This window comes from Chrysemys picta, chromosome 20 (assembly GCF_011386835.1).
Source record: "Chrysemys picta bellii isolate R12L10 chromosome 20, ASM1138683v2, whole genome shotgun sequence".
NCBI lineage: Eukaryota > Metazoa > Chordata > Testudines > Emydidae > Chrysemys > Chrysemys picta.
The window spans coordinates 23856054-23873943 of record NC_088810.1 but is presented as its reverse complement, the minus strand read 5'-3'; the positions used below and the strand labels follow the sequence as shown (position 1 = coordinate 23873943).

General features: G+C 49.2%; 1 protein-coding gene across 6 annotated transcripts; it reads right to left on the bottom strand.

Annotated features, from left to right (window-relative positions):
- Positions 1–3889: 3889 nt before the first annotated feature.
- CHTOP (chromatin target of PRMT1) lies at positions 3890–14927 on the bottom strand. Of its 6 annotated transcripts, none has more exons than XM_065574602.1 (7): positions 14761–14927; positions 12457–12538; positions 10782–10935; positions 7511–7694; positions 7244–7381; positions 6414–6473; positions 3890–5212 (listed from the first exon to the last, which is right to left on the bottom strand). In XM_065574602.1, the coding sequence occupies exons 2-6, from the start codon at positions 12519–12521 to the stop codon at positions 6433–6435; spliced, it is 582 nt and encodes a 193-aa protein (XP_065430674.1). In that variant the 5' UTR covers positions 12522–12538; positions 14761–14927; the 3' UTR covers positions 3890–5212; positions 6414–6432. The 6 variants fall into 6 exon arrangements, with proteins under 6 accessions (XP_065430674.1, XP_065430673.1, XP_005280664.1 ...); XM_065574601.1 differs by having other exon boundaries at positions 6414–6447; XM_005280607.4 differs by having other exon boundaries at positions 6414–6447; positions 7511–7697; positions 14761–14926.
- Positions 14928–17890: the final 2963 nt, after the last annotated feature.

Here is a 17890-nt window from a genome sequence, read left to right as displayed (position 1 = left end):
AGAGCCAGGAATGGCCTTCATGCAGCTCCCTCCTTGCTCCCGGCAGAGCCGGCAACGCCTGGGCTCCTCCAAAACTGCCCCAGACCAGAGGGACCTTAACAACAGTGGGTTTGAGTCCAGGTTTCAACCCAAAAGGCTGAGAGGGGAAGGGAGAGCAGCAGGGAGCCCCAGGGGATGGTGGCCAGCGCTATCCCCTTCTCCTGGAGTTTCAGCTTGTCCACTTGGATTGTTGACACTTTATTTTCACCAGGCAACTTGCACTGCCAATAATTCAGAGCAGTGAGACAAGGGCAGAGTTAGGGACTCAGGCCTGTCTGTCTACACTTGGGGGCGTGTCACTGGTAGTGATACTGCCACACCGGAAGGTTTTGCTGCAGTTACATCTGTCTAAACGTGCTTCTCTTTGCACAGCACGGTAACACGCGTTTAACAGCACCGGGCTAGGGCTTCCACCAGCAGAGCTAGGTCAGTAAAACAATCATACGCCTATCTCCCATGCCTATGGTGGGAGAACTTCCGATCAGGCCTAAGCACTGGTCTTCCTGAGGCAGAAAAGGATGTTCCTCCCCTGTGGTAATTATACAGAGGTAAAAGCCAAGTGAAGACAGGGCATTGTAAATTTAACACGTTAGCAGCTCAAGGTAAATGTTAGGCTGTCTCTCGTGTTTACCTTATCCTGCTAACGGTGGTGAAAACGACAAGCTGCCTTGTCTTCACTAGGATTTGACCACATGTGAAACTAAGTCCAGGTAAGAATTGTTTTCCTGCTGTGGACGCACCCTGAGCCCCTACTGACACGTCTCATGCATGAGCAGTCCCATGGACTTCTCACGTGTGTTTGGAGGGACCCTAAAAATCCTTGTTCCTAGAACCCTCCTGGCCTCAAAGTCGGCCTGTAACTATTGGGTGTTAGGATGGAAGTGTCCCAGGGGCAGGTTATCCCCTTACTGGGTCGTCTTGCGCCTTTCCTCTGTAGGAGCTGGGACTGGCCACTGTCAGATGGGATACAGGACTAGGTGGACCATGGGTCTGATCCAGGCTGGCAATTCCTAGTGTGAGGGCTGTGTGGTTGTTTCTATTTCACCTGGGGAGAGCTGAGGGCATGCCACACACTGCCCTATAGCAGCAAGGGACCAATACGCAGGCTGATGCAGAAGTGAAGGCACAATGGGCCATACCCACCAGCTTTCCTAGGCACCACAGGCCGTAACTCAGTTACGGCTCTGTTCCTCTGCACTCCTGGCCCCTGCTAGGAGTGGTGTTCACACAGCAACAGCTAGGCCCTGCTGGCAGGACCCGCTTCACTTTTATGTTTTTAAATAAAAAAATGCCAGAGCGGAGAAGAGCTGCATCCCTGTGAGCCAACCTGACCCACAGAACAAGAGGAGTGGCAGGTCCAGCCTTGCAGGAAGACACCTCCAGGCTAACTAAGTCCCCCTGCCTATTGCTTCTTTGCGGGCCCTCTTAAGACTGCCAGGCTCCTAGACAGACCCGTATGTGGTTGGAAGTACTCAGCAGAATCTCATTGTACATAGACCCAGAGGCTCCATAGCCCATTAGCAAGCCCTTTTCCCTGCCAAACGAAACCCTCCCCCTCCCCCACGCTACTCCCTTCCAGCCCTCTCAAAAGAAAACTAAAAATATGCAGTAAAGTCTCGTTAGCTTCAGGTAGGTGAATTTACTCTCTCGGTTTGAAGGCGCTGGCGTGACAGATTTGGAAGGGGGAGGAGGATGTGTGTCTTATGAACTCAATCCACCATGAAACAAACATTGTTCGGAAAGGAAGAGATGTGGGGAAAACGTGGCTGGAACAAGCTTTGAGAAGCCTTACATGTAACACGGCTGGCAGAGCCGCAGCACCTAGTACAGGGGTAGGCAACCTATGGCACGCCTGCCCAATGCGGCACACGAGCTGATTTTCAGTGGCACTCTCATTGCCCGGGTCCTGGCCACCAGTCCAGGGGGGGCTCTGCATTTTAATTTAATTTTAAACGAATCTTCTTAAACATTTTAAAAACCTTATTTACTTTACATACAACAATAGATTAGTTATATCAGAGACTTATAGAAAGAGACCTTCTGAAAAGGTTAAAATGCTTTTTAATACTAGCACGCGAAACCTTAAATCAGAGTGAATAAATGAAGACGCGGCACCCCACTTCTGAAAGGTTGCCGCCCCCTGACCTAGTGCCTGGAATAAATCAGGCAAGCTCATTCAGCGTTGAGCATTTCAATGTTTAAATGTAGGGAATGTGCAGAGATCCCGGGTAGTGCCAGGGCCTGCTTTTCATGCACGGTATTGTTGTTCTGAATCCTGTGCTCCTTTCTGTTCATGGAGTAGTTCAGCTAGGTGGTCAAATAATTTAAGGGAACATTTCTCTGTTCAAACAGCAAGACTGAACTGGACGCAGTCCAGTAAATAGACCACAGTAGAGAGTTTGATGTCTTACTTATAGTGTCCCCCTTCTCATAACCCAGTCAATTGAACCTTTTAGGTTTCATGTGCCCATTCAGGAAGCAGCATCATGCTATGTTTGCACCTAACCCTCTCCTGCAGTCTCTGCCACGCAAAAGGAGGGTTTTTTTTAAATTTAATATTTCTAGTAATAGATTAGAAAAATTTAACACAACGTAAGTGTTGGGGGCTGTGTTAGCACCTCAAGTGTCCCTTTAATGAACGATTAAGATACTTGTTTAAAAGTGATATGATACCTTCAACTGGCAACCTTAAAGCACTGTCAGCAAGAGTTGTGGGGACAGTATTTTCAAGGGGAAGATGTCACAGGACTAACTGGAGGTTAGAGAAGAAACATCCTAGAGCAGTATTGAAATCTGTACTGGCCATACGTGTAGTAGTTTAGTAAAGCAGATCCTTGTTGAAAGTGCAAACGCAAAGTTACATCACAGCATGAATGCGTGTGAAAAAGTAGTTGGCAGTCTGAATGCCCTTGCATACTATAGTACAGGGGTCGGCAACCTTTCAGAAGTGCTGTGCCGAGTCTTCATTTATTCACTCTAATTTAAGGTTTCGCGTGCCAGTCATACATGTTAACGTTTTTAGAAGCTCTCTTTCTCTAAGTCTATAATATATAACTAAACTATTGTTGTATGTAAAGTAAATAAGGTTTTTAAAATGTTTAAGAAGCTTCATTTAAAATGAAATTTAAATGCAGAGCCCCCCCGGACGGTGGCCAGGAGCCGGGCAGTGTGAGTGCCACTGAAAATCAGCTCGTGTGCCGCCTTCAGCACGTGTGCCATAGGTTGCCTACCCCGCTATAGTAGTTAGCGCAGCCAGACACACTGAGATAATCAAGGAAAGCTGAGGAGAAACGTCAGTTTCCTTCTTTGAACTGGTATACAGGCAGTCCTTGGACTTACCACACAATTGGCTCCTGAAAATTGCCTCGTAAGTTGAAACATTGTAACCGCAATCCACTCCATTGCCGGACCGAGCATCGGCCAGTCGAAACCAATTGTCATAAGTTGAATCAGGGTGTCAGTTCAGAAACGTTGTAAGTGCCGTTTGTCTCGTAAGTCAAACATCGAGGACGCCCTGTACAAATTCGCTGGGAGCCCTTGATAAGCAGTGGCATGCATAACAAAGGTTGGAGGCAGTGGGGACCAGGCCCTCCCCCACCCTCCAATCTACACCATGAGAACCGGGGATTTAGATGAAATTCCAGCTATAATGGATTGCCAGCCAGGGGAGAGGAAGCTCTATTAGGAACGTGTTCTAACCTAGAACGTTTTCTAACCGTAGTTGTGATGTTCCATTCAGGAGAGGATGATAGTTTACTGTCTTCTCATACCCACTAGAAAAGTTATTCATCCCACAGAGTTTACGATCAACAATTAATGCTTGAGAATACCACTTAAAAAATCCACAAAGTCCACATATTGTTTTTATAATTGTTTCTCCTTTGTCACAACGAACGAGAAATACAAGATTCCATTGAAACTGGAACAGTTCACAGGATGGTTGAACTTAAATCTTCGGGGGGTGGGGTAGGGAGGAAAGCAAACCCCTTCTCAACTTCTAAAGCCAACCTAGGTTAAATGCACCACAGAAGCCACCAAAGTTGGACTGGATTGAAAATTCAGTTTTGGTTACACTGAAAGGTAACAGCACTTGTTGATAAAACCAATTTTGGACCCGGTATTTTGGAGAGACTATTCTACCCATGATTTTCTTTCAGACGTCATTAACGTGCTTGTTTCAAGAGCCTTAAAACAAAAGCTAGTTCTTTTTCTAGATTTTGGTACGCAGAAGCCATTAGTGCCATCCCTTCAAACATGATACCAAATAAATTCAAATTTTATCTGAAAAACAGACTTTAACGTGGAAAATCCTCTCTGTACTACCGTTCGAATGCTAGCAACCAGCGGGGATGAACTTTTGGTACAAAATAAAAGATTGACATGTCTATCTTCCTTAACCTGAATTTGATTGATTAGGCAGTCCTGGAGGGAGCCGTTTTGGTATGTTTACTTCAAATGAGTTATTGCAACAATAAAACTGCAAATGTGGAGATTTACCCTTTAGCCACACTATGGGATCAACTCCTATCCTGAAACAAACCATTAAGAGTAACAGGCACGTATAACCATGTGATCCCACAGCTTGTGTTCGGCACCAATGAGCACTTCACCTAAAGAAGCAGAGATTGTGGCATACATGCAGCATTTTCCCTTCATAAGCACGAAGGGAACTTCGTGTGCCATCGCAGCCGGGCTGGCGTGCTGAGCACACACCAGCCCTGGATCTGCAGCTCGTCTGTCACATTCATGTTCAGAGTAGTTAGGAAAAATTATAAAAAACAATCCAAAAAAGGTTTCATACAACATATAGTATCAAAATGTAAGAGGAACACACTAAAATCTGATCTCTTGGTAGAACAGGGCCACCCCTGTTCCTGCAGGTCCTTCCAGCATGAATCAGGTTTTTCCATGTTTAGCTTATGGGCATTGACATACACATTAACTTCAACGAGAGTCTATCAGAAGGACCTTCAGTCATTAGTTTCTGGATCTGTCTGAGCCATGTAAGCATCTAGCTCAGCGTCGAGGTGTCCTTTTGTTTTAGACATGTAAGCATCTAATTGGTTGTCCAGTTGTTCCTTGGTCAATGCAGGACGTGCAGAGCCTCTTCCTCGTCCTCTGCCTCTGCCACGACCACCGAAGCCCCCTCTTCCCCGGCCGGCCATGCCACGACCTGACAGTGAAACGAGATTACAGTTACATACCACACTGGAATGCACCGCTGGACTCGGACAGAGAGAGCAACAAATATTAAGGAACTGACCTAATCCCACCAGTGAGAGTTTAGCTACAGCCGCCCGCGTGCCCTCGACTCGCCACCCCATACTACCTAGGCAAGGCAACAGCTGGGTGGGCAGTCCACTGAAGAAGCCACTCAGGTACATAACAATGCCCAGTGTAGAGACCACCGAGTGACACATTGTACACTACGTGGTATGCAAGAGAGCCACATGCAAGGTGGAGACAGGTGGTGGCCAACGGTGCCGCTTCTGCTACTGACTAGATCAGCCCCTCAGCCAAGACACTCCCCTGGTTGTCTCTCCTTATGCATCAAGTGTCTGTTCAAATCTCCGGACAGTAGTATGAGAACTAATGACTTCCTACTTGTGGGCAAGTTACAAACTATTTGTCACATTAAACGGGAAGTTTTCTCCTTTGAACAAGTATAACTAATCTAGTGTTGCAGCAGACCCTGTTATCGCAATGCCAGTAATTTAGAATTATTGAGCGAGACTTTTAACACAGAACGGTTTTTGCAGCCGAGCCTAAGCAGACCCAACAGTTGGTGTGGACTATTTTTTGTAAACCTGTTACATATCAAAGCACTAATGAGCCCGTGTCCCTCCGGGAGACAGTGGCAGCCCATACAGTGCTGTAACTCCATACAGGGCATGTACTTTGGTTACCGTCTACTTTTAAAAGTAGTGAAGACTCCACTAACTGAGATGGCTTTTGAAGTCGCAGTCTCGTACAAGGCTGTGCGTGCCCATCAGCATCAAATGCAGGGTCCAGAAGGTAGCCCTATGGTACCCTTTACATTGCTTGGTACCATTTTAGCCTGGCATTAATCCCTAACATACGTTAGTGCCTTGATGCATTAGACAGTTGCTAGCCAAGTATAATTAGCATTTATTCCCCACCACCCTTCCTACCAAGCTTTAGAGAAAGCAGCAATGCCATTAACAATTTAGGAATAAGCTTGCTCGATACATATCCCACCAAATTTACATTTGGTGTCAAACTAGTTCTGAGGGACCTGTTTCGGCATTAGAACCCACTAGGACTGAATTAATGTCATTCTACAAGGAAGACTAGGAAATAATGTTTAATCTCCAATATTAATTCACAAAAGCAAGGAAGTTGTAGGTTCTTACCTGCCATTTGCCACAGCATCTAGGAACACAGGTGCTGCAAAGAAACCAATGGGCCTTTTGCTAAAATAAAAAGCCACAACATGTGGCTCAGTGAGCTCTGACTGCTGTGATGTCCCATTTGAGAATTCCCTAGTTTGGGCATTAATGATTCCACTAGGTCAGCTGCGACTGCAACCTACATTTGTTCCAGTGCCAATCCCGTTTGGGGACTGTCGTAATTTAATACTTTGCACTATGAAAAGGACTGAGTATTTAAGAAACAGATTCCGTTTCAAACTCCCAGTGAACTAATAAAACCAGGGCCTGAAAAAATTCCACTTAAGCAGCAAGTAGGACACTTCCCTGTTGAGGCTGGAGGCCTAAGCCCTCAGTTTCTGCATAATTTAGACTTTCATTTAAGGAATGTGTTTCTAGCACTATATGGTTGTGAAGGTTACACTTCATTCCCTTTGGAAAGGGAAACAATGCAGGGTCGTTTGTACAGAAATTGCACCAGCGCCTCTGCCACTACTCAAAGCCTCACCTAGCAGGAGCGTGACACTGACAAGACTCTGGTCAGTTTCACCACCACTCTCCAGAACCCTCTGGGAAGCAGAGACACAAACTAGGATCTTGCCTTCCAGCTCAAATGCTGCTAAAACCAACAGTTCAGAAAATGAAAATATAATGGGTTTGTATCCCGTGTACAGCCTAGTATCTTTATGGTGAAGATTCCACTTCACAGGTGCTAATCTACGTTCTATTTTAACCAAGAAGGTGAAAGCTAAAGGCTGCTTCAGATTCTTCTCTAAACAATGCCCTCATGCCTTCCCAAATGTCAGCACACTAACCTCTGCCACCAATTCCTCCACGACCCATGGCTCCTCTGCCTAGACCACCTCTTCCAGGTCCACCACGACCTCGAACGCCACCTCTTCTCAGGCCCATCCTAGGGGATACACCACGTCCTCCCCGAAGTAAACTCTGACCTTTAATGGGGTGAGGTAAAAAAGTCAAGTAGGTAATCAAAACAAGAAACTAGCTGTCAAACTTAGCAAGAAGTCATTGAATATCCACCCCCAGGGATATTTTATTTCCCATATTAACAATATACTCACCTCTGAGGGGAATGCCTCCTCTCAGCAACGCCCTCGCTCCACGTCCACCACGCATGGCTCCTCGTGGCAAACCTCTCTGACCCATAGGTAGCCCTCGTCCTCCAACAGCTCCACGAGCCAGGGGTCCTGCTGGCCGGCCTAATCGTGCCTGGATGTTACTTTTACCCAGGCGCTGCTTTAAGCTCTTCTGGAATGAAAGTTTTTTTAAAAACAGGAAAGTCATGTAGCTATCAGGGACTTATCATGCAACTGGCATAGATGGAAGCAGATACCTCCACCAGCAAAGGAGGAAGCAGAATCTATATAGGGCCCAAGACCCACTGCAAAGTATTTAGGTCTCAAGAAAGATCTTGTCTAGACAGGGGCAGTCTGTCACGTGTAAGCCCGGCTAGGAAGTGAAACAGATCTAATCCCCAAGGTGGGCTGCAGCCTTCCATTTGAGAAAGGTGCTCCGGCACGAGTGATGAGCCTGCTGCAAATGCCTAGAGCAAAACTTAAGATTGTCTACAGCCAGGAGACTTGTGCGGTCAGCCTCTGATAATCATATGCCCAGAGTTTCAGATCCAGTGATCTCACTGGAACAATCGTATGTCTAGATTTCCCCAGACATCCACAGAGACTAAACCCTTTTCCACATTTGTCTGTATAAGCTAGCACAAACAGGAATATTCACCCTCTCCGAAACAACTGCATTAAGCTCCAACTTAAAAACCACAAGAGCCAAGAAATTCAGAGTTAAGACCAAGATTGTTTTCTCCTCTCAAATGACCAATGATCAGTTCAAGGCAGTTAAGGAAACACTTAGACCCAGTTTATACCACACAGCCCAATATATTTCAGCCTTAATTTGGGGATCTGTTTGCATTATACCATATATTTGGTTCTGTGTGTCAAACAAATTTTAAAGCTGTTTTCGCCCAACTTCTCTGGAGAGTAGCCAGCAGGGGCTAGAATGATGTTAAATACCAGCTGTCTTTGAGTACAATCATAAGATTTCAGGCATTTCACAGTTTTAGGCAGTATAACAGCTTTTAGATGAACCCCAACAGGTCTACAACACCCAACCCTTTACCCTGCGCAGCCAAACCTGCCCCTTGTACTGTTTGCATTGGAATAGGACACTGAAGCACATTGGTTGGCACTTGGTGAAACACAGGAAGGGATGGTCATGCATTAGGGGAAATGGTGCTGTCCTGAATGAAGCGCAGTGGGTGGTGAGTTTGAACGTTCATAGCTGTGACTGCACGGCCTCCCTAATGGTGCACAAGACCCTAATAATTCTTCACAGGCTGCTCCTCCAGAGGAACAGTCCCTGTTCCCCAACGTACCAGCGAATAGACCTTCCAAAGTCAATTGGTGATGACTGCTGAAGAGCACCCCAACACTACTAAACTACAGTAGAGTCCCCACATTTTCCCAGAGGAACATATTGCAGCTGTCATCTTTAATAAGGAGGTGACACCCATACAGGCTACCAGTCCTAGTATGCAATGCTCCACTTGATCTGCTGGCTGTACCTCCACATTAGATTTACTCCTATGCATTTCCATAATGCTCCTCAATGCAGCCCAAGTTCCTCAACACGAGAAAGGGCATTAGAGACAGGCTGTGCTCTAGGACTCTACGGGCAGCTTCGGACCACCGTAACCTACGCTGACTGAGAAGGGGGTGTGCTCTACCTTCTTTTCCATCGGAAGTTCCAACATGAACCTCAAACTCAACATACATTTTGATCTTGAACTGCGGGGCAAGATCCAGAACCATGTTTAATCCTAAGAGATAGTGTGTATGTGTGCAAGTGTGTGTACACGGTTCCAATGAAAAAGTGAAACAGGTGCCAGTGAAGTAAAGTAAGAGGGTCTGTATTTTCTTCACACAGATTCAGCCACTCACTGACTCAGCAAACAAAGGGGACAATGTACTTTATGAAATGAGACTTGCCTATCCTTTTATATCACTAGTGAAGCCCTTATGAGATTATACTATAAACCCTTTCTGTGGAAACCATAAATTATTCATATATGGAGCTTTTGTTTAGAAGCTCCAGACAGAAAGTTTCTCTTACTAGCACCTGGTTCTGATTTTCGGGACAGTAGGCTCTGAGTGCAATGCAGTTACATTCCTTTTCATGCAAGAACAAACACCAAACTCCAGCACAAGAGTCAGATCAAGATTGCAGTTATGTGACGAAGCCGCTCAAATAGGAACCTTCCACAGCTCTCTCCTAGTGTGCCCAAAGATGTCTGGGATTATATTTAATGACTACTGTATTCGAGTCATGCAGGGCTGCTATTTAAAGCTAGCACACAGCAGTGTAGCAGGACCCCCCAGACCCATGTTTTAATTCCAGTTTTCCATGCACCATACGTATACAAATTTCAAGAGACACTCTCCAAGTCTCTCTCTGCTCTGTTATACAGCACGTTACATTCTTTACAGTTTGAGATACTCTGATAAGCAGCACTTCGCACCAGTAACATAGCTAACTGCCTCTCGGGCACCATACACTAATCACCACTTATCAACAAGGGCTCACATCTAGCAGACCCCATTCACTGAGCAATGCACAGGCACTATTTAAATGTGATGTACAACTCCATATGAATACACCTTTCTCAGACCTGCTGTTCCACACTGGACATTCAAATGGAAGCCAACTTTTGGGCTGCTCAGTAGCATACAGCTCTGGTCAGTCAGTCTATGTGGATAACAGGAAGAGTAAGATTCTTGTTACTTTAGCAAGAATTTACGAGAAACCAAGAACTCAGTTTTAGTTCATGTAGTTCTTGTTCAGACAACTGCTGGCAATAGCATAAAACAAGAAAAAAACAGGCAGAGACCCCGACTCCTCAAAAAAAAAAAAAAAAGAGAGGCACTAACAGGGAACAAGAGCTAATATGTTGCGATGCAACAGAAGCTAGATTAAGGCATTAAGAATTCAGCAGATCCAGAAAACTGGAATCAGACCATTTATGTGGGGGGAGAGGGAACAAGCTGTGAAATTTCAGGTTGTTCTCTCCTCTGGAAAAATAGCAAAGGAGGAAATTTAAACAAACAATAACCAACAGAAGACACGACAGACTAACTAATTAACAAGCTATAAAGCATTACTTATCTGCAGTGACAATCTGAAATTCTCTTGAAGTCCCTCCAAACATTCTCAGCTCTTACTTTCAAGTGACATCTTGAAAAATTCTCATATCCTGAAAAGCCACCAGCTGCTGACAGGCATCACCAACTGTCTGCAGTGGAATAGGACACTTTCTCTCACCTGCTTAAGCTTCAAGGCAGCCTGAACAGAAGGTCTATTCTCCATCTGCTGGGCCAGTCTTCTGTTTCTGGCACTGGCCAGTTGCTGCTGCTGCTGCATGGTAGCCCGAATATTCACTGGCATCGGCTGTTTGTTCTTCAGCATATTAGTAAAGCTTCAAGGTCGAACAAAATGGATGTTTAAATAAAGTTTTATTACAAACATTTATGGCATTTCATGGCTCTCAAGACTGGAGCTCCAGATCCCATGAACTTTATGTAAAAAGTGGTACACTTAGATCATGTCATATGCGAGTTATGTATTCCTCGTTTTCCACAAACGTGCTAGAATAGGAAATGCAGATTTGGATAAGTGCAACATATTAATTCAAAAGTGATCAAGTTTTAAGCTACTGCTTTTAAAGGTGGAAGAAGTTATGAAAAACAAGCAACAAGCAGAAATGGACATGAGAGACAGAAGACATGACAAAGAAACAGGAAAGCAAACTGAAATCTGACTGCAAAAGCCAAGACAGATTGTTTAGGGGGGAAACTGTTTAATAGTTTGAGGGCAGTAAGCATATTTATGAGAGTTGTGTCACTGACAACAGAAAATCAAGGGTCTGGCATAATACTTATAAGGAGGACAATTCTATCACCATAAGAGGTGCCACCATATAAGTGCATTCGTTTAGACTACAATTTCGTTGGCATTTGGAAATTTCTTTGGTGCATTAGGGATTTTCTGCCTTTAAAAATTATGTGGCGTGAACATACCAGCTTCCTCACCAGTAATCAGTTTCTACAGTATCCTAATAGCTACAAATGACAGTGAAATTGAGCACTACAAAGTGCTCAGTGTGGTCTGGCTGGAACTAACACAATTAACAGGCAGGTAACTCCCCTGTACCGTACCTATCTGCCTGGCTGGCCATAAACCGCAAGCACTGGCTAAGATTACTGCTCACTGCAGTGCACATTGGAATAAGGACTGCATATAAATGGCTTCATTTCTCCTGGGCTTAATGATATTAACATTTAATCGGAGAGTGAGTTAGTGAGAAAGTGAAATATGATCAGAAGCGTCACTGTTAGTTCATCACTATAGATGTGCAAAAGCTTAATGGCATGAAAGAGCGGAAGGCTCTGTAAGAGAGGAAATAAAAAGAAAGCAGTGCCAAGAAAGGAAAGCGATGGAGATGAAGCAAAGCATTTGCCTCTTACAAGGCCCAAGAACATTGTTAAAGGGCCTCTGGGCTGGTTTGGTGGCCTGCTGCGTGCCTCTTACAGGCCAGACCACACCACATGCGTGTCTCCCTTGGACAAAGCAGCAAGCCTTCTGCAGCTTCGGTAACATGCTACCATGCTGCAGTGGTCAACTATATAAAATGTAAAAACGTGGAAGAAAAAGGGAGGGTGCGAGGTTTCTCTCTCTTTTTTTAATAAGACATCCCACCACATTTACGTCTCATATAGTTTAATATTAACAGCTACTGACAAAATCCTCCAAAATAATTGCCCTTTTAACCTCGTGTACCACATCTGTTGCGGCTTAAGACAGAGGCGCATAGCCACCTGCTTTTTTTTTTTTTAGTTAGGTTAAAACAGGGCAGAAACCACGTTGGTTTTGGACACTGGACACAGTGACAATTAAGTAAAAATTTCTTATGAGCTGAAGTTGCTGTTGGCTTCCTCACCGCTCGTTCAGAGACATCTTGGTGGTGCTCTTTAGCACAACCTTCGGCGCTGACTGCGCAGCCATCTTCAGATCACGATCGTCTGAAACGAACAATAGCCAGATTTAGTAAGAAGAACTGAGCCCATGAAATTATTTGGCTAGATTTACCAAGCCAAACTTGTGTGTGTGGAGACAGCCAAGAACCATGTAAATCAGTGATGTGATTGCGCTAGCAGTGCACTTCATGGCATCGTGAAATGTCCTAAAAGGTAAGTTTCAGCATAACTCACTAGTTTATTATCTCATTTCTCAATTGTATGTCAGATTAATGCCACAGGAACACTAAATTCGACTTTCAGTGAAGATCTCACCTCTGTATGCCATGAACAGCCTGGTGAAGATCATTTCTAACTGGCTGGTTTCAATGAGGTTATGTTTTTCTAAGCAGGAGAGCAGTAGCAATTAATCTTTCTGATTCTGGATTCAGTTTCTGATACGCTAGGCCGAGGGAATCTCAAACTGGGGGTCGGGACCCCTCAGGAGGCCGCGAGAGTATTACATGGGGGGTCGCGAGCTGTCAGCCTCCAGCCCATACCCCGCTTTGCCTCCAGCATTTATAATGGTGTTAAATATATAAAAAAGTGTTTTTAATTTATAAAGGGGTGTGTGAAAGGGGTCACCAGTACAAAGGTTTGAGAACCACTGCATTAGGCATTAAGGCTCTGGATGCAATATTTCCTCTATCCAAGTTATTACCTCAGTTGGAACTGTGGCATCAGTTGTCAGACCCTAGCCAAATTATACCAATGCTCCCTCCCCTGCAAGCAGTCCCCGCACAGGTATTAGGTGTGCCAAACACTAGGCTGATGGCCCAAGGAAGGGGGCTATGCCTCGCAACTGCACACCAAACCCATTATAACCTTATTCAACATTTTTGCTTTTTATAGAGCCGTTATGGGCCCATCCGTGCTGCAGCCGAATTACACCAGCAGCCAGCAACACAACTGACGTCCACCGCTTGTTTGGACAGGGATATTGTTTGAGACCAGCGGTACAGTCATGTCCATTTTCAGATTTGGGATGCGTCTAAACAGGCAGTTCATAAAGAGCCTCACATGGTTCTCTGACAAAAAATCCCCACCCCAGTGGTCAGGGAAGCAGAATAGCAACAAAGCTGGTATTTGAACCCCTGCCCGGACAGGGCCCCACGCCCGAGGAAGATGTTGGCCCCCAAGGGAGGCTGGAATCTATCCCCCAGTGAAGTTCGGACCCGCGCCAGCCACGCAGCTGTATTATTAGCAACACACCTAATGCAGGGAACTCAGCCCAGAGCGCCCGGAGTCACAGAGATGAGGCGCAAGGCCCGAGCTCTGGAGCCCCCTGCACAGCCCAGTTTACAACGGGGGGGGGGGGGGGGGGGGGGGTCAGGGAGGCCTGGCCTAGGCTAGTCCCCGTCCCCCCCAAGCGTGTATGTGTTGGGGTGTGTGTATTCAGGGAGGCCTGGCCTAGGCTAGTACCCCCCCCCCCCCAAGCGAGCCAGGGCGGGAAGGCTGCTAGCCCCAAGCGTGTGTGTGTGTCGGGGGTGTGTGTGTGTGTGTGTTCAGGGAGGCCTGGTCTAGGCTAGGCCCCCCAGTTCTCAGCCCCATTCCTGGCTCGCAGGGCGGGAAGGCTGCTCGCCCCAAGGGTGGGGGGGGGGTGTTCAGGGAGGCCCGGCCTAGGCTAGCCCCCCCACCCCCCCGGTTCTCAGCCCCACGCCTGGCTCGCAGGGCGGGAAGGCTGCTCGCCCCAAGGGGGGGGGGGTTGGTATCAGGGAGGCCCGGCCAAGGCTAGCCCCCCCACCCCCCCGGTTCTCAGCCCCATTCCTGGCTCGCAGGGCGGGAAGGCGGCTCGCCCCAAGGGTTGGGGGGGGGTGTTCAGGGAGGCCCGGCCTAGGCTAGCCCCCCACCCCCCCGGTTCTCAGCCCCATTCCTGGCTCGCAGGGCGGGAAGGCTGCTCGCCCCAAGGGTTGGGGGGGGTTGGTTTCAGGGAGGCCCGGCCTAGGCTAGCCCCCCGCCCCCCCGGTTCTCAGCCCCACGCCTGGCTCGCAGGGCGGGAAGGCTGCTCGCCCCAAGGGTTCTGCTGGGCTGATCGCCCCGGGCTCGCAGACCGGGCACGGCGGGACCCCCCCGGCTCCCCCCGGCCTGGCTCGCCCGTCCCGGGCCCCGCCGGCTCCGCTCCAGGGAGGGCTCGCCGGGCCGGGGCCAGACCCAGACCCAGACCCCTCCTCCCCACATGGCGATCCCCGCGCCGGGCCCCCCGCGCCCCCCCGGGGCCCCTCTGTCACCGAAGCAGACGGTCGCCAGGACTCCGGGCGGGGCTGCGGGGCGGGGGTGGGGCGCGGGGCTGGCTCCGTGGGGCTCCGTCCCCTCCGCCCGCTCCCCGCTGCACTCGCTCTCGAGCGCCGAAAACAAAATGGCCGCCGCTTCCTTCCCTACTCCCCCCGCGCGCCGAGCCGGGGAAAATGGCGACCGGCCGCCGCGTTTTGCGCAGCCGCGAGAACGCGCCCACGTGACTCCGCTCGCCCCTCGCGGGGCCTTGCACCACGTGATCACTCCTTCTCTTCCCCTCCCCCGGACGGGGGGGGGGAGGGGCTGAGCCATGTGACCTCTCCCTTTTCGGGAGGGGGCGGGACTTGGGGCAGAGGGCGGGGCCTGGGAGGGCCTCATGGGCGGAGCTTTGGCTCTGAGGGCCCCAGGAGTGGGGGCAGGCGGGGATATGGGGGCACTGGGGCAGAGGACAGGGCCCCAGGCCTGAGGGGGTGCAGCTCAGGCCCCAGTGCAGATGGGGGGTACCCTGGGCTGGAAGGGGGGGGCATGGATTGTGAGGCCTGGGCTGGGTGGAGGGAGCCCAGTTGTGGGAGTCCTGGGGTGTGGCCCCTCTGGAAGCAGCTGGGTATGGGGGGCTCCCCAGCTCTGGCTGGGATAACCTGGCAGCAGCAGTTGCCCTGCAGGGTGGGTGGTGGGCTGGGAGAACTCAGTGACGGGTCTGGCCATGCCCCCAAAGCCGTTCCAGCGCGTGGCTGCTTCTGTGTGAGGGTCGAGGGGCAGGGCTGGGATCTCGCTCTAGGTCCATGTTCAGGTGATAGCGACCATCAGCAGAGGCCTCAGGGACTGAACTCCCCCTCGGGCTCCCATAAGGGGATCCCTCAGGGTTGGGTGATTAGCATGCTGAGTGGATGAAGCCCGCACTTCCTGTGAGTTATCTATCCGATTGTGGCCCTTCACCCTACCCGGCTCAGGGGTCAGAAGTCCTTGGCCCAAGCCCTGCCCGCTCATGACACCAAAATAAGTCCAGTTGATTGTACAGATCTGTCTAATATGAAATTCCTCCAGCCTGCTCGGCTCAGCAGCAAACCAGCTAACAAACCCGCTTCTGTGTCAACTGGACAAGCTGACATCTCCCAGAGCTCAGGCTGTCTGCAGAGGCGCAGGTCGACGCATCCGTTACACTCCGTTCATGGTTTGCAGGTTTTCTTCGAAACAACATGGGTTTATTTAAAATAAAGGCTTCAAATGTAGTGCATGAGATGCCAAGCATCAGGAGAAAGTCTCAGCTTGCAAAGGTACCAGCCCATTTACCATTCTGGGCCTGCCAAGGGGGTGGAACTGGCAGGAAATTGGTAAAAACTAAGAAAAAGACAATAAGGCTCACTCACACGGATGTTGCTCCCCATTGAATTACTCCACATGTGCACCAGCACTGCAGAGGGCAGACTTCAGCGCTCCGGCGCTCTGTTGCTCCAGCTGGCAGTGGCACCATGGGTTTCTAATCAAGATTTGTGCACTCCTGGGAGAATGCATCCGCTATTGTGCTTGTGGCTTTGTATTTGCGGAAGTAAGCGGCTGTGGTGAAGAATGTCGTGTGCGTTACACACGCAGCATTAGCGTCAACCTCAAGCTTTCAACAAGCGCGAGTCAGCCCTCAAAAAATCACGAGAGTGGATTAAAAATGCCGAGATTTTAAAACATAATCAACGTGAGGTTCTTTCTATTTCCCTGCTGGTTCTGGAGGCTTGAGGGTTGTATTGATTCACATTCTCCAGCTTTTCTCCACAACCCCCAGGATTTTTGTCTGTAAATGAAAGCTGAGAGCGTCCTGCCATCTCGTAACTCCAGGAGCCGGACTTTAAGAAAAACACCAAATATCAGGAGGCTTATGATAAAATCACCGTACTTGGCAACACTGCCTTGGGGATCACGGTTAATATCGCTTTCACTATGGCAAAACAATTTAAAAAGATGTTTTAAACAAGCCCTTGACTGGCTCATCGCGTTCTTTCTTGCTTAGTGGGCCTGATTCTGCTCCATAACTCCACTGACTGCAGTGGGTTTACTCCTAGCTTACCTTGTTGTCAGAGAACTATCACATCCCACAGAGTACGTGTGTTCCCTTGAAATGTGGTGGGTTTGTCTCTGTGGCTGTGACAGATCAGTTTATTATCTGCTGCTAGGGGTTTGATGCCGTTTTCTGCATCACAGGCTTCGAGCTTCCCTTCTGTTCCTGACCGTTGTGCACAGATGATCACCCTCCACCCCAGAGGTGGCTGCAGCTCAGCAGCATCGGTATCTAGTTTGCAAAGTGCTTTGGCCCCGTCCCAGAGAAGTGTCAAATCCGCTCCGTGTCAGCCCCGCTAGGCCCACAAGGTGGCACTCCCCGCGCTGCGTGCAGCTCAGCGGCACAGCCGGTACCAGTCAGAGGAGGCTGTTTCTTGGGCTCCTGGCTGCGCCCGGCTCTTGGGAAGGGAGCTAGGAACGGGTTCTTCCCCCTGGGGAATGGGTGCAGCACCGTGTTTGTGAATTTCCTACCACCCCAGCAGGAGGCTGTCCAGCCACCCCCTTGTCACCCGCGCTTCTCCTGCCCCTTTTCCCATCCATCCCCCTTGTGTCCCCGTTTCCGCTCCTGCCTCCCTTTCCTACAGAGACCGGCCTGCTTGGGGCAGGGATCCCGCCTGGTGGGCCCTGTGCCACGTGGTGCCAGCTACGAATGGGCGTGAATGTGGGAAGAGAAAGGGCCAAACTAGCAGTGATCCCGGCTGAGGCACTTGGGTTACGCCAGAGCGTACGGCCTGCGCTCCCAGCACTGAGGCGAGGGCAAGCAAAGGAACAAGGCCTGGGGACGGGGGCAGTTGCTTGGCTCATGGGTGAGAGGAGGAGGGTCCGAGAGGCCCGGTGGGGAGGGGTGTGGAGAGCGAAGGGGTGTGTGTCTCGCTGGTGGCTGGGGTGACCGGAGGAGCGACTCTCCTTCACCTGGCACTGTCCTGGAAATGGATGGCTCATGCCCCCCAGGGAACCCCCGAGGCTGAGAGCCCTGAGCCCAGCTCCACGGCATGGCCTCCACCCTTTTCTAACACCAGGGATAATGTCGATCTGGGGACCAGGAGCTCCCCCTCACCCCAAAACTCCTCTAGCCCCACT

Coding starts and splice junctions, on each gene's coding strand:
- CHTOP (XM_005280605.5), bottom strand. CDS start 12,521: ATGGCTGCGCAGTCAGCGCCGAAGGTTGTGCTAAAGAGCACCACCAAG. Junction 7,698..10,781: donor CTGCCTTGAAGCTTAAGCAG/GTGAGAGAAAGT, acceptor CTTTCATTCCAG/AAGAGCTTAAAGCAGCGCCT. Junction 5,213..7,243: donor TGGAGGAATTGGTGGCAGAG/GTTAGTGTGCTG, acceptor TTTCACTGTCAG/GTCGTGGCATGGCCGGCCGG.